This window comes from Simochromis diagramma, unplaced genomic scaffold (genome assembly GCF_900408965.1).
Source record: "Simochromis diagramma unplaced genomic scaffold, fSimDia1.1 OVJJ01000176.1, whole genome shotgun sequence".
Lineage (NCBI taxonomy): Eukaryota > Metazoa > Chordata > Actinopteri > Cichliformes > Cichlidae > Simochromis > Simochromis diagramma.
The window spans coordinates 2,219,222-2,234,059 of NW_024386892.1; the positions used below are offsets into that span (position 1 = coordinate 2,219,222).

Sequence of the window (14,838 nt, forward strand, 5' to 3'; positions counted from 1 at the left end):
TCTGACTATGCTGTCTGTGTTGAGCGCTCAGTGGATCTGTGCTCGACAGTGCAGCCTAGGCGGAGTAGTCGAACGCAGATTCACTGAGCGCTCAACACAGACAGCATCGTCAGAAGGAAAGTTGATAAAATAAATTACAAATGTTGTATTGTTCGATACATATGCGTACCGAACCGAAAGCACTGTATCGAACGGTTCAATATCGATACGAATATCGTTGCACCCCTAGTATTTACCTATATGTAATGTAATGAGGTTGTTAGAATTTTATACTCATCATATCAAGTGGTATGGCAGGAATGGACCGTGGGTTAAATCACTTGTATGGAGGGATGTTTCAACAATTACAGACCATCTCTGGCTTTAATTACTGGACATTCTTATTTTGGACATTGTAATGATTTATTGAACAAAGAGTAACACATTCACACAATTCATTTATCCTTTAAAATATTTAGTAAAGCACTTGCTAGACAAAGTTTATGGTGATCACAAGCAATACTGAAAGTAAAGTAATTTCAAATTAACATTTAGAAAAAGCTTATAAATAACAGGAAAATATACATAGATTGTATCAACAACTGAACTCTATTACGCTAAATTATTATTAAAATTACAACAAGATGGATTAGTTACAGCTAGTCTCTCTTTTTATGTCACAAACTAAAACATGAAAATCAGTTAAGCTGCATGTATTCATACATTTATGGACTGGAGCTTCATTTATCAGGCCAACCTTTGAACGATCAGTTGGCATCAGAATCCTTGACATTAAGGCCAAGCATATTAGAAAGGCTCAGTGAATATTTGTCATTTTCATCTGATGTAGAAATATCAGGTACGGTCAGCCCCAGCGTAGACTCTGGTTTGTCTACTTTGAAAGTGCCTCCTCTGACCAAAGACGAATCTCCTGCACCTGTAGATGTATTAGCATCAAGACCTGCGCCAGTGTGTTGTAGGTCAATATCAGTTTTCTCTTCTGTTGGCGACACATTCACTGAGGACGCCTTTTCTCTTGCGATTTTCAATCTCTCCAAAATGTCAATCTTTTCTCCTCCTTTTGCTGTTGCATTCACTACTGGCAAGCGGATTCCTTTACTGAAAACAAAATCCTTCTCCTCCAAGTCAGATTTTATTGAGCTCAGTGCTTCAGTAATTCCTCCAATGCCATCAATGTTGATTTGGGGCAGTCTGTGGAACTTGAATACAGGAACCTCCACCTCCACCACATCAGAGTCAGAGCCACTCCCCTCAAGATCTGCACTGGCATTAGTCTCAGGAGATTTTGTTTTAGATCCAAAAAGACTAAACTTTGGGATTTTGAAATGTGGCATCTTGGGCTTTTCAAGACTTGCATCTACATCTGGAGCTTTCACATCTACATCAGGTCCTTTAATATCACCTACATTTGGTGCATTCAAATCTACTGCAGGAACAGAGATGTGTGCATCTGTTGTAGGCATATCTGTGCTGACTCCAGGTACCTTAATTCCAGCCTCAATTGCGGGATTAATACTGGGAGCTTCTACTTCAGGACTTGAAAGATCAAGTTTTGGATGATTGTAATGTGGCATTTTAAAGTCACCAAGGTGGGTATTCAAATCCAGATCTGGAGTTTTCAACTGGATATTGGAATCTTTGAGGTCTGCTTCTGGCAGGTTGACATCCAAATCTGGAGATTTCACATTGGCATCGGGTGCTTCTAGTTCAATTTTTGGCATACTCGTGTCTATGTTTGGTGCTGAGAGACTACCACCAATTTTTGGTGGATAAAGGTTGACATTTGGTGTTTTCAAGCTGAGATCAGATGACTGGAGGTCAGCTTTTGGCAGATGTAGACTGGGTGCCTTGATATCAGTTTCAGGCAAACCAACATTCACGTTGGGATCAATGCCAGTTTTGAGACCAGCATTAATGCCTGGAGTACCAATGTCTCCTTCAATTTTGGGGGCTGAGAGACTCAAGTCTGATGCTTTTAGTTCAACATTGGGTGCTGTCAAGTCTGCATTGGGTAACTTTGCATTTACATCAGGAACAGACAGACCTAGATCTGGACGTTGTAGATCAGCATCAACATCAAGATTTGGTCCTTTCACTTTTGGCGCCGATGTGCCAAACTTTGGCCATTTTATTTGGGGAAGCTTGATTTTTCCTGCATGGGCATCAGCCTCTGGAGCTTGAATGTCTACACTGGGCCCTTTTAGATCAGCTTTCGGTAAATTTACGTCAAGATCTGGCGCATCAAGGCCACTATTAATTTTTGGTGCAGAAAGATCAATACCAGTTTTAAGACCAGCATCAATGCCTGGAGTACCAATGTCTCCTTCAATTTTGGGGGCTGAGAGACTCAAGTCTGATGCTTTTAGTTCAACATTGGGTGCTGTCAAGTCTGCATTGGGTAACTTTGCATTTACATCAGGAACAGACAGACCTAGATCTGGACGTTGTAGATCAGCATCAACATCAAGATTTGGTCCTTTCACCTTTGGCGCCGATGTGCCAAACTTTGGCCATTTTATTTGGGGAAGCTTGATTTTTCCTGCATGGGCATCAGCCTCTGGAGCTTGAATGTCTACACTGGGGCCTTTTAGATCAGCTTTCGGTAAATTTACGTCAAGATCTGGTGCATCAAGACCACCATTAACTTTTGGTGCAGACAAGGAGAGAGGTTCCGCTCTGAGGTTTGCACTAGGTGCATTCACTTCAGCTTTTGGTGTATCAAGACTTGCATCAATATGAGGTGTTTTTAAATCAGCATCCACACTGGGACCCTGGACTTGTGATCCTTTGAGTTTGGGAAATTTAAATTTGGGAAACTTCACCTTTGCATCAGGTGCATCAAGATCAAGATCTGGACCACCAAGGTTAAGGTCTGGGCCACTGATATTGGCGTCAATATTTGATGCAGAAAGATTAACATCTGGTGCACTTATTTCTGCATCAGGCTTTTTGAGGCCCACCTCTGGTATCGTCACATTAGAGTCAATATCAGCCTTTGGACCTTTCAGTGTGCCAAATTTGGGTTTCTTGAATTGGAACCATTTGAATTTTCCAGATGGGGCTTCAATGTCAACATCTGGAGATTCTACATCAAATTTGGGGGCTTCCAGTTCAGCTTTTGGTAACTTTAGATCCACATCTGGTGCATTTATCTCACCATCCATATTTGGAGCTGAGAGATTCAAGTCAGGGGTTGAAACACCAGCATCTAAATCAACATCTGGACCATTAACCTTAGGACCCGAGATTGACCATTTTGGCTTTTTCATAGTGGGCAATTTGATCTTTCCAGATGGAGATTCAATGTCTACATTTGGTGCTTCAACATCGGCTTTTGGTAAATTCAGATCAGCATCAGGTGCTTCGGCAGACAGACTGAGGTCAGGTGCTTCGGCAGACAGACTGAGGTCAGGTGCTTTCACATCAGCATCAAGATCTGGGGTTTTCACCTTTGGCCCAGAAACCAAGAATTTAGGTGTTTTCAGTGTTGGGAACTTGATTTTGCCAGAAGGTGGGTTTATGTCAGCATCTGGTGCTTTGATATCAAGGTCAGCTTTTGGTAAGTTCAGATCAGCATCAGGTGCTTCAGCAGACAGACTGAGGTCAGGTGCCTTCACATCAGCATTAACATCTGGACCATTAACCTTAGGACCAGAGATTGACCATTTTGGCTTTTTCATAGTTGGTAATTTGATCTTTCCAGATGGAGATTCAATGTCTACATTTGGTGCTTCAACATCAGCTTTTGGTAAATTCAGATCAGCATCAGGTGCTTCAGCAGACAGACTGAGGTTAGGTGCTTTCACATCAGCATCAACATCTGGGGTTTTCACCTTTGGCCCAGAAACCAAGAATTTAGGTTTTCTCAGTGTTGGGAACTTGATTTTGCCAGAAGGTGGGTTTATGTCAGCATCTGGTGCTTTGATATCAAGGTCAGCTTTTGGTAAGTTCAGATCAGCATCAGGTGCTTCAGCAGACAGACTGAGGTCAGGTGCTTTCACATCAGCATCAACATCTGGACCATTAACCTTAGGACCCGAGATTGACCATTTTGGCTTTTTCATAGTGGGCAACTTGATCTTTCCAGATGGAGATTCAATGTCTACATTTGGTGCTTCAACATCGGCTTTTGGTAAATTCAGATCAGCATCAGGTGCTTCAGCAGACAGACTGAGGTTAGGTGCTTTCACATCAGCATCAACATCTGGGGTTTTCACCTTTGGCCCAGAAACCAAGAATTTAGGTTTTTTCAGTGTTGGGAACTTGATTTTGCCAGAAGGTGGGTTTATGTCAGCATCTGGTGCTTTGATATCAAGGTCAGCTTTTGGTAAGTTCAGATCAGCATCAGGTGCTTCAGCAGACAGACTGAGGTCAGGTGCTTTCACATCAGCATCAACATCTGGAGCTTTCACCTTTGGCCCAGAAACCAAGAATTTAGGTTTTCTCAGTGTTGGGAACTTGATTTTGCCAGAAGGTGGGTTTATGTCAGCATCTGGTGCTTTGATATCAACGTCAGCTTTGGGTAAATTGAGGCTCATGTCAGGTGTACTAATCTCCCCATCAATTTTTGGAACTGAAGCATCTGGTGGGCTTAAATCTGCATTGAGGTCCATATCAGCTTTTGGCCCATTAAGTTTGGATTTTTTCCACTTTAGATGAGGCCAGTTAATTTTTCCTGAAGGAGCATCAATGTCAGCGTCTGGGGCATGAACATCTACACCCGGGGCCTTTAGCTCTGTTTCTGGAAGACTCAGCTCAGCATTTGGTACATTAATGTCACCCTCAATCTTTGGAGCTGAAAGACTTAAATCAGGTTTCTTTAGGTCTGCATCCATGTCCAAGTCTGCTTTTGATCCTTCAAGTTTGGGCTTCTTCCATTTCAGGTGAGGCCAGTTGATCTTACCAGAAGGGGCATCAACGTTAAGATCTGGGGTTTGAACATCTAGATCAGGGCCTTTAATATCAGCTTGAGCTGAGCCAACATTCACATCTGGGGTACTTAGATCACCATCAATCTTTGGTGTGGAAATGCTGGCATTAGGTGTGGACAGGTCAGCATTTAAGTTGGCATCTGGTCCTTTGAGTTTTTGACTTTTCCATTTTAGATGGGGCCACTTGATTTTCCCTGAGGGTGCCTCAATATTAGCATCTGGGGCCTTTACATTTACATCAGGACTATTCAAATCCACTTTTGGCCCATTCAGCTCCAAATCATTACTTTTCAAATCTAACTTTGGAGCTGACAGGTTGAGGCCTGGTCTCTCCATACTTCCAATGACTGAAGGAAGACCTGGATCACCAGAGACATCAATGTCTGCTTTTGGTGCATCAAGATCAGGTAGATTGAAGTGTGGCATTGTGAATTTCGGGGCCTTGTGTGTCAGTTTGCCTTCGGCTTCTGGTTTGTTGATGTCTAGTGTTGCAATGGGAGTGTTATGATTGGGAGCTGAGACACTGATATCAGGTACTTTTAGGGTTCCACTTGAATCTGATTTTATGTCTGGCATCGTAAGCCCTGCGGAGGGCATTTTAAATGTGGCACCAGCATCAGTTGATGGCTTATTTAGGCTAAGACTGGGAAGGTCTCCATTAAGAGTCGTTTCACTTATTTTTACCCCCAACCCTTGTGCATCATTAAGCTTTCCATTCAGGCCATCAAGGGAAACGGTTGGTCCCTGAGCTGATGCATCCAGCGACAGATCCTTCTGTAATATCTGTTGGTAATTAAAAAAAAAAACAAATTAAAGCACTAACTTTATGACTATTAACCAAAATTGTATTCTGAGCAGCACAAATTATGTCCAGTTCATCTGCACTGCAGCAAGGTGGGGGTAGAAATGGGAAACAGAAGATGTCATGGACGAATAGGATGGACTAGATTAAGTAAATCACCACCACCTCACAAAACGTCCCCATACATTAGGTCACTTACAATATATATATTTTACTGATGCATGTTGAAATAAGCAAACTGACCTGTCTTCTTAGAAAGCACTGATATGCTTACTATTGCTTAATTTTGGTAACAGATTCGAGAAAAAGATTTTTACGTAGGGGATTTTAGGCTTCACATATGCAGTTTTTAGAAAAAGGATTTAATGTCTAACTGGATATCTTTTCAGATATATTGTGATTTGACAGTTTATTGAAATACTGAAAGTCAATATTTCAACAGTTCTCATACACAAAAACGTTTAAAAATGTATAAATAAAAACATATTTTATGGTCTTTCCTATAATAACATAAACCAAATGTTCCCCACAGCTTGATGCTTACCGCTGCCGAATCTTTGAGACCTACTCCCAAAGAGCCAAGGTCAACACCGGGGCTCAAGTCCTTCTTTGTCACAAGATTTATGTTTCTTTCGTATGGCTCCAGCACCTTCAAGATTTTCTGCACATCGTTTTCCTCAAGTTCATCAAGTTGTATTGTTGCTGCAACCAACCTTTCTCCTGAAAGGAGCAGAAATAATGTCACATTCTTTTTTTCTATTAGTGCTTATTGAATTTTCAAAACTAACAAAAATGAATCTGAAATGTTTATCTTACCACTTTTTGGAGAGATTGTGTTGTCTTTGATTCCTGCAACAACAACTCCTTTCTCAGCGTTATCCAGCACGAGGCTTTCTGAGAAGCTTGCACTCTTGCTGTCCTGGTCCTTTGACAGTGGTTAGAATACACAGTATGAGATTTTTACATCAGGCACTGTTTACATTTTTGTGTATGATTGTTAGCCACTGTATGTCTAGCATTGTTATACTTACCATTATTTCTATTACATGCACATCCACATCACAGAATTCATATGACAATTCAAGCGAATGTGGGAACTACAGCAATATTATCTGTGAAACACAAAAGAAAGCAGAGGGAGCTTTTACTTAAAGCTGACACCGACTAAGTAAGATGCAGGGAAGCAATGCTGAATGTCGTTTTTGTAGGTAAAAGTAAAATCGGATCATTTTATTTTTTCTAAAAGCTGTGCTCTTTCTGATCTCTCATCACAAACAATGCAGCAACATGCAGCTTTCAGCTTATTAATAAAAACACTGGTTTAGGTATACTGTAGGTGCAGCTAAAAAAATAGTGTGTCACTGTTTCTACCCGTGCAATAACATTTTTGTAATACCTGATAATACGATCCACATGGAGACACACAAGTGAAACGCGTTTTGTTTTTTTAAAGAAGAGCTGGTACTTTTATTCATTTTTTTCCTGACTCTGAATTGACAGAGAAACTCTGACGCCCACAAACCACATTGTCTCACACTTCAGGAATCTAAAGCCTTTGCCAGGTTTGTTAAGGTGTATGTAGGCATCTAAACCAGTTGGTTTGGATGCATTCTGACTGACACACACTGGATTCGACCACACCTCAACACATTTGCATATAAACACTAACGTAATTCACTTGCAGCAAGAATAGAATATGAGGGAGCAGGTTTTAGACATGCTGTGATAAAAACCCTAAACTCATGAGCATCTGCTTCATCAGGTTTATACTGTCCAGCAGAGCTAAGAGTCAGACGATCGTCAACACCATGCTTTTAAATTCAACTCAAATAGAAATCAGATGTGGTAAAAACAGTCACTCAAATTGAAACAAACAGGACTTCTGAAAAAAACAAAACAATACTTACAAAACTGCTAATTGATTATTATTGGCCAACACCCACTGGTGATAACACAGTCCATCCCAGGAGTTCTCTTTCTTTAAATATAGAAACTACTAACCAGTTAATAACCAGATGACAGTAGATAAATCTAATTCTTCAGTGAGAGCTCAGAAAACTTTAGTCATATGCTCAATGATGCCGTTTCAGGCATTCTTGACTTGCAAGGAAACTGGGCAGTGGTTTTAGGCTCTACCTTATGGTTCCCCAAACCAGAGATGAGCAACAAACAGGAAAGGCAGTGAAGTCACAAGACACTTCTTAAAAAACTAATTGCATTGCCGTTAATAGGTGTATCCAGGGTGGCAACGTTTTAAGAAACAACTTCAATCAAACAGGGTGTGAGTCCAGTGACAGCAGAGTCTGGCATGCCCACAGTTGTGGTCAACCTGTTTTAAAATCTTTACGCCAGACAAACTCTGCAGTTTGGTGCTGACATACAAGTACAACAATTTAATATGTTTAAAAAAAATCAATGACACCAGAGGCAAAACATAAGCAAACGCCTCATCCTTAAATGGCTTCAGTATTAATTCAGACTTTCCACCCAAGTCTGTGAGAGGACGGGGGTCAGTCTCAGTACTCGAATGAAAACTTTTTACTCTCCAGAACATAAATGTAACTGATGTTAAGTACAGAGATGAACCTATACCAACTACAATGTACATTTTACTGAAATGCAATTTTTAGATTTTGAAATGAATAAACATTAAGGTATTTTTTTTATCAAATCTCCTCCAATTTATTCCAATCATAGATTGTGCCATAACAACCAAACTGAGATTTGATGGACTTACCGCGTGCCAAAGACACCGTCTCCTTAGGAAAGCCTAGGGCCAGATGTCTCCTCTTCAGTGTATCACTGCTGCTCTGTGGGCAGGACGAGGTGAAGCTGCCAGTTGAATACCTATAATGCAGGCAAACAGGTTAGGCAGCATCAGGACCGCCTCTTTTGGAGCCCCCTTGCAACAAATCCGCACACACAGACACACACCCCCACACACCTTAACTTCAGACTAGGCCTTTAGGCAGCCGAAACCTGACTAGAAAGCACAAGAGAAAGATGTATGAGTGAGAAACACCACTCCTTATCAACAGGACTAACCAGGTCCACAAAGGTACAAACAAGCAGCAACACTTGCTTACACTTCATTTTGCCTCAGTGTCTTTTTTTTTTTTTTTAAACAGTTGTTGTTTGCTAGTTAAAGACTCCTGATTATCTACATTCCTTAAAAACTGCCATATTTAATGCTGCACTCATTTTTATTCATTTTGGTATACTTGTACATATTTAGTACACTGAAATTTAACAAGAATAATAAGTAAACGTGATTATGTTTCAAGCTTGTAATCCAATTTTCACAGCACAATGACCTGATGAGGTGCTAGGACAGCAGGATTAAAAGCGTGTAAAAACTGAAACAGATATAAATGTTCTTGTGTTTAAAAACATACATTTCCCCCAGTTGCACCAACCTCTCAAAGTGCTTTAGTCCTTGACCACATTTGACCATACCTTCATAAAGAGCTGTATTTTGTATACTTCCAAGCACTTTGTCTACTCCACATCCATGGTCAATTTAGAATCAAAAACCTAGCATGTATGTGTTTGGTGTGTAGGAAGAAGGCCCAGAGAAAACCCCCACAGGCACAGGGAAAGCATGCCAGCTCCACAAAGAAACACTTGTTAATGGCTTCACGGGCTTAAAAGTCACACAATTGGCATTTTGCTTTACAGCTAATGATTGTCAAATGGGCTACAAGTAAACTTCTAGCAGCAAGAGTGCACACGCTTCAGTGTCAGTGAACTCAACAGTAAAAACTAAGCAAACCATGAGTCCAAATATTTCCAGTGTTTGTGCTAAGCTAACTGATAGCTAGCTTCCTAAATAGTTTGTAAAGCACTTTGAGTGGTCTGTAAGGCTAAAAGCTGCACGCTCAGTTTGCAGCATCCAAAGAACTATGTCGGACACTTTCTTAAACATGAAATTAGGTTCAACGCAGGACTTTTCATATTCATAATTTAAACATATTCTGAGAGCATGTAGACATCATAACCCTCCAACAAATACAACATTGAAATAATGTTTAGTCTTGACCATTCACTACTTTATAATGAGAATGTCATTTTTGCATTACAACATAACACAATGGACAAACATAATATAAATTATTTGCAATCAAATTTAACAAAAGTCTGCAACAACAACCTTCAGCACACAGCCCTGGGACAGTATGACACTGCTCCTCTTGGAGCTCAGTTACAGATGCTTTCTTTGAAACTTTTTTTTGTTGACAGTTGGCCTGTGCTGTGCAACACCCCCACACTTCCACTGCTGATTTTACTGCCTCAATAACTTGTCGGCTGACCGACTGCGAGTCTGCCTTGTGTGTCATGGGCCTGCCATACTAATAAGGTGCCACTTTGTTTAGGTGTTGAAACAATTCTGTCAGACATTTTCGGAGAACAACTTATAATGATGACGAACTGGAGTGGCATTTTCCCGCAAAGCATTTTAGCTATTCTGCAGAGAATGTCACCTGAAAAGCCGTACCCGACTGCAGCAAGTCACTACCCAACCCATGTGACCAGTTAATACAATGTGATGACTGTGTAGAAGAGACACTCAGAAGGGTGTTGTCAATGTAAAATGATAGCAAAACACAGATCAACAGAAACTTGAATTCCAAGAAACAGGAGGAGTCACTTCATGTATTACAATTTTACTGTGTCTATTTCTTTAAGTGAGAGAGATCATCGATCACACAAGGGCCAAGCAGAGCTCCATCTTCAGCTCCATCTGAGAGAAACACCTCTGGAATATTTCTGAAGGTGATAAACCAACCTTACGTTTCTAACAGTGAAATAAAGATCAACCAGAAGTGAGGGACAATTCCTGAGTATAAAAAGTATAGATTGCAATTTTCTGCTAAACCTTAACTTAGACAGACTTCAGCAGTGTGACAATATGCCACAGAGCATTAAAATCTCTAGTGGCTGCCACTGTAGCTGGTGGATATCTGGATAATGGATGTAAATTTCCTTCAGGGTAAATAAAGAGTATGTATACCAAAACTTGCTGTTTCATGTGCAGTCATCAATAGGTTTCTCTTGCTGTCCACAAAGACCGTTTAGAGTCATTCAGACATTACTGATCAGCAAAACTTTTACTACAAATGCAAATGAAGCAAGAAGCATCTGGTACCTAACTTCAGCCTCCTGCTGACAAATTCTAATGCAGATACCCATTAATACAGATTACAGTTGATTCAGTGCAGACATTCAGAAGATCTGTCCTTTCTCCTGGTTTATAATAATTGCTATAGGGCTCAGTGGCCAAACAGCATCTCGAATACTGCGAGACAGTATGTCAAACTGAGGCACTCGCACAAGGGGCAAACTTCAAAACAGCAGTTGTGGTAAATGTGGCTGTGGCACCTTCGCTGAACACATCACTCAAGCAGCAGAATGTGCTACAAAAATCATCCTCCACTTACATCTGTGTGGGCATGTACCTCTGTGTGAGTCCTTTTTTCATTTGTATGACCACACCAACCTTAAATGGAAACAAATGTGTAGGTTCAGTTTTCGTCATCACAGCCCTAGAGGCTCTTGACTCTGAGGTGAGATGAATCACTTCATCGCTACTCTGTATTTACGTTTTGAGGAACTAAATCCACACTGTATACAACAGGGGTAGGCAACTCAAGGCCTCGAGTGCTGTGTCCTGAACCGCTGATTTAAATGGCTAAATGACCTGAAGTTCTCCAGAGGCCTGCTAATGAACTAATCATGTGATTCAGATGTGCTGACCCAGGGCGCGATCTAAAACCTGCAGGACACCGGCACTCGAGACCTGGAGTTGGATATCCCTGATATACAGTCACTAATCAAAAATCTCTGGGCTAGTTTCCAGGACTTAAGATAAGTTTTACGACTTTCCATTTGTGGCTGTTGATATCTAAAATATCCTGTTACAGAGCATGACGAGTCTTTTTTAATGAAATTACTTTAAATGTTTGCCATATGCACGAGAAAGGATACAGGGCCAGGACTGTCACCAAAAGGTTTGGGTATGCACTTCATAATGTACACAGGGCTCGCAAAATCGCTAGCCCGACGTCCCGGAGCTAGCGATATCTCCGGTCGGGTGACCAAAATCTATCTCAGCCCTGCCCGACGGCTTATCCTATAGCCCGACGGGCAGGGCTGAGACAGATTTTGGTCCCCCGACCGGAGATATCGCTAGCTCCGGGACGTCGGGCTAGCGATTTTGCTAGCCCTGGTACATATTATTTTTATATCCATCAGTCATTGTAATGATCTACCTTTTAATTACACATTTACTCATGTAGACCTTGTTAATACTGGGTTGGAACCCCTTTGTCCTTTAGAAATCCTACATTCTTTGCTTGCCCTTCTCATGGCGTAGATCTGACAAAGTACTAAAAATATTCCTTTCAGATTTTGGTTCGTACTGCCACCATAGCAGCCCAGTTGCAGCTGCACGTCCACCGTCAAGTTCAGGAAGCCAATTTGAGATGATTTGAGTTTTGTGACATGGTGTGTTATGCTTCTGGAAGACTGTGGTCTCACAGGGATAAATGTGGTCAGCAACAATAACCATGTAGGCTGTGACATCTAAACAGTGTTCAGTTGGTATTCAGAGGCCAAAACGTGCCAAGCAAACATCCCCTACATTGTGACAGCACCAGTCTGAACCACTCATACAAGACAGGACGGATCTTTTCATGTTGTTTTCGCTAAATTCTGATCCAAAAATCAAAACTCATCAGACCAGGCAACGTTTTCCTATAGTTCCACTGTCCAATGTTGGTGAGCCAGCGCCAACTGGAGCCTCGGTTTACTGTGGTTAACTGCTGCAACAGTCCATCTACTTCAAGTTTCAATGTTTAGGACATTCAGAGATGCTCTTCTGCATACCTTTATTGTAACGAGGGGTTATTGAGTTACTGTAGCTCAAAGCAGTCTGCACATTCTCCCAGACATTAACAACATATGATTGCTCGCTATAGACTATATATGGTTTTTTGACAATTCCCTGAAAAACCTGGAGATGGCTGTTTTGAGTTGATCCGGGTTCATAAAATACTCAGATCAGCTTATCCAACCTACTTAAGGAAAGGATGGTCATTTGGACTAACAAAACCTGTCTGTTACATCAAAGTATCACTTATAAAAGACAATCTTAGCATCCTATGTATTTCAAAAGAAAGGTGGCCACTGACTACTGACTCAAAATATGTTTGTTTGGTTTGTTTTTTTTAAGAGGAGTTCAGAATAAGGCACCAGGCTGTAAGCCATATGTGTTCAAACTTGTATTTTCATTTGTTTTGGCTTCGAATATATAATTAAAATCTTAAAGGTGAAAATTACTGATGGCTAAATCAACACTAGTTTGATAAACAGAGAAAAACCTATTTTGACTTACACTTGCGACGTGCACTGTGCAGCACAACAGGAAACTCCAACACCATCAAACAATGATTTGGAACAGCTGAATTCAGTCAGACTAATGGGCATGAGAAGTAAAAACAAAGGAAACAACACCGGGAATCAAAATGTCAAAATAAAACAGGAAGTACACAAAAAAGGGTTAAAAAAAAAAGAGTAAAACATTCACCAGAACAGGAACTGAGGAATGTATAAAAGACAAAATTCAAAACTTCAAATAGCCATTTTTAAATATTGGATCACTCAGTTGTAACAAATCAGTAACATTCACACCCATTTCAAGAGACAGCTGTGAGAAAATTCTCCCTTTTTATTTGTTCTGCAGCTATTTCTACATATGTTATCTGGATAATGTCTGATTCATGAATGTACTACATTCACCTTATCACAACCGCGCCCGTGTCAAGTCAGCCCTGTGCCAAGATAATATTATTGCTACTTCCTGTAGCTGGAGTTAGCAATAAGCAGATTAAGTTGACCTCTTACTTATGGCTTTTCTTCATAATAAGGCCAACCTGCTACCAACCTGGCCCCTTCTTGCAAATAGCACATTATTTATAGATCATTTCATGTCTTTTGTATGTTTATTTCATAAATTTGTACTTTAATCAGAATAGTTTTTTCTTTTTTTGCATTAAACCTCTATATGTAACAGTGTTTATGTGGTATTATTCCACTTGCAACAAATGTTAGTGCAATGGGGAAACAGCGCCCCCTCTCGGTGTGGCTGGTTAGGTGAGGCTGGCTGCAGTAATCGCTGCCAGTCTGCCGTAGCCATACAAGAGGTGAGTTGTGTTGTTCCACACGATATAGCGAAGTAGTACAGACACATGAAACATGTTTGATTAACTGATGGGCACCGAGTGTAACAAGTGCTTAGTGGACACATGCCCAACACCAGTTTATGTACTTTTCACTTGTTTATTATTGTGTACAACTGTATGCTAAAGTGGAATGCTAATGGGATGTTCTGCCGTAGTGTGCAGTGCAGAGTGGTGTGTGGCAAACCCTGCACTGATACAACACCGCTGTTTCCATTCAGGAAATAAAGTGGCAACGATCAATCAGAGACTCGTTGCCTTCTTAAAAAACACAACACAGAGGCGTTGTTTGTCTGAGTCTGTTTGGGCCAAACTGTTGCAGCGGGTGAAGCACAAACCGGTTACATATATGTTGTGCAAAGCTCAGAGTAGAGCAAAAACTATGGGGGTGTCCAAAGGCTGCATCCTCCTGAGGCCGCATTTGTAGGCCGATTACGTCACAGCGACGCAACAAAGGCTGTCCAAATGCGTAGACTCCTCCGAACGCAGCCGACAAATGCGTCCTCCTTTTCCCCGAATTGAAGGATGGGTCGGGTGTGTCCTTCGTGGCCTACCATATCCCAGAATTCATAGCGCGGCTCAGCCAATTCCAGTTTTCAACAATGGCGGCCGCTACTACGTTTTTAATATTACTCTTATTATTCTTTCTCGGTCACAAAATAAACATTTAACATATTTTCAGGCGAGAAAGTAGCTGTGTAAACTTCAAATATCTGCTCGGTTTATCAAGACATCACATATTTTATCACATATTTTCACCAGCTCGAGAGCTAGCTGGGAGCTCGAGGGTCACTGGAGCCGCCCAGAACGGCACAACTCCCGGTACATCATTTTCAAACCCCCGCGGTCTTTCGCTACTCAGGTTAAA

General features: G+C 41.1%; 1 protein-coding gene across 8 annotated transcripts; it reads right to left on the bottom strand.

Moving 5' to 3' along the window:
* Window positions 1–344: 344 nt before the first annotated feature.
* On the bottom strand, window positions 345–13,227 carry si:ch211-125o16.4 (neuroblast differentiation-associated protein AHNAK). Of its 8 annotated transcripts, none has more exons than XM_040033875.1 (7): window positions 13,127–13,227; window positions 8,471–8,580; window positions 6,765–6,845; window positions 6,550–6,664; window positions 6,278–6,453; window positions 4,539–5,714; window positions 345–4,343 (listed from the first exon to the last, which is right to left on the bottom strand). In XM_040033875.1, the coding sequence occupies exons 3-7, from the start codon at window positions 6,765–6,767 to the stop codon at window positions 747–749; spliced, it is 5,067 nt and encodes a 1,688-aa protein (XP_039889809.1). In that variant the 5' UTR covers window positions 6,768–6,845; window positions 8,471–8,580; window positions 13,127–13,227; the 3' UTR covers window positions 345–746. The 8 variants fall into 8 exon arrangements, with proteins under 8 accessions (XP_039889809.1, XP_039889810.1, XP_039889808.1 ...); XM_040033876.1 differs by having other exon boundaries at window positions 345–4,015; window positions 4,394–5,714; XM_040033874.1 differs by having other exon boundaries at window positions 345–4,015; window positions 4,199–5,714.
* Window positions 13,228–14,838: the final 1,611 nt, after the last annotated feature.

Excerpts from the sequence above, each read along its gene's own strand:
- si:ch211-125o16.4 (XM_040033870.1), bottom strand. Across the intron at positions 6,454-6,549 it reads CACAATCTCTCCAAAAAGTG|GAGAAAGGTTGGTTGCAGCA; the intron begins GTAAGATAAACA and ends TGCTCCTTTCAG. Across the intron at positions 5,715-6,277 it reads GTCTCAAAGATTCGGCAGCG|ATATTACAGAAGGATCTGTC; the intron begins GTAAGCATCAAG and ends AATTACCAACAG.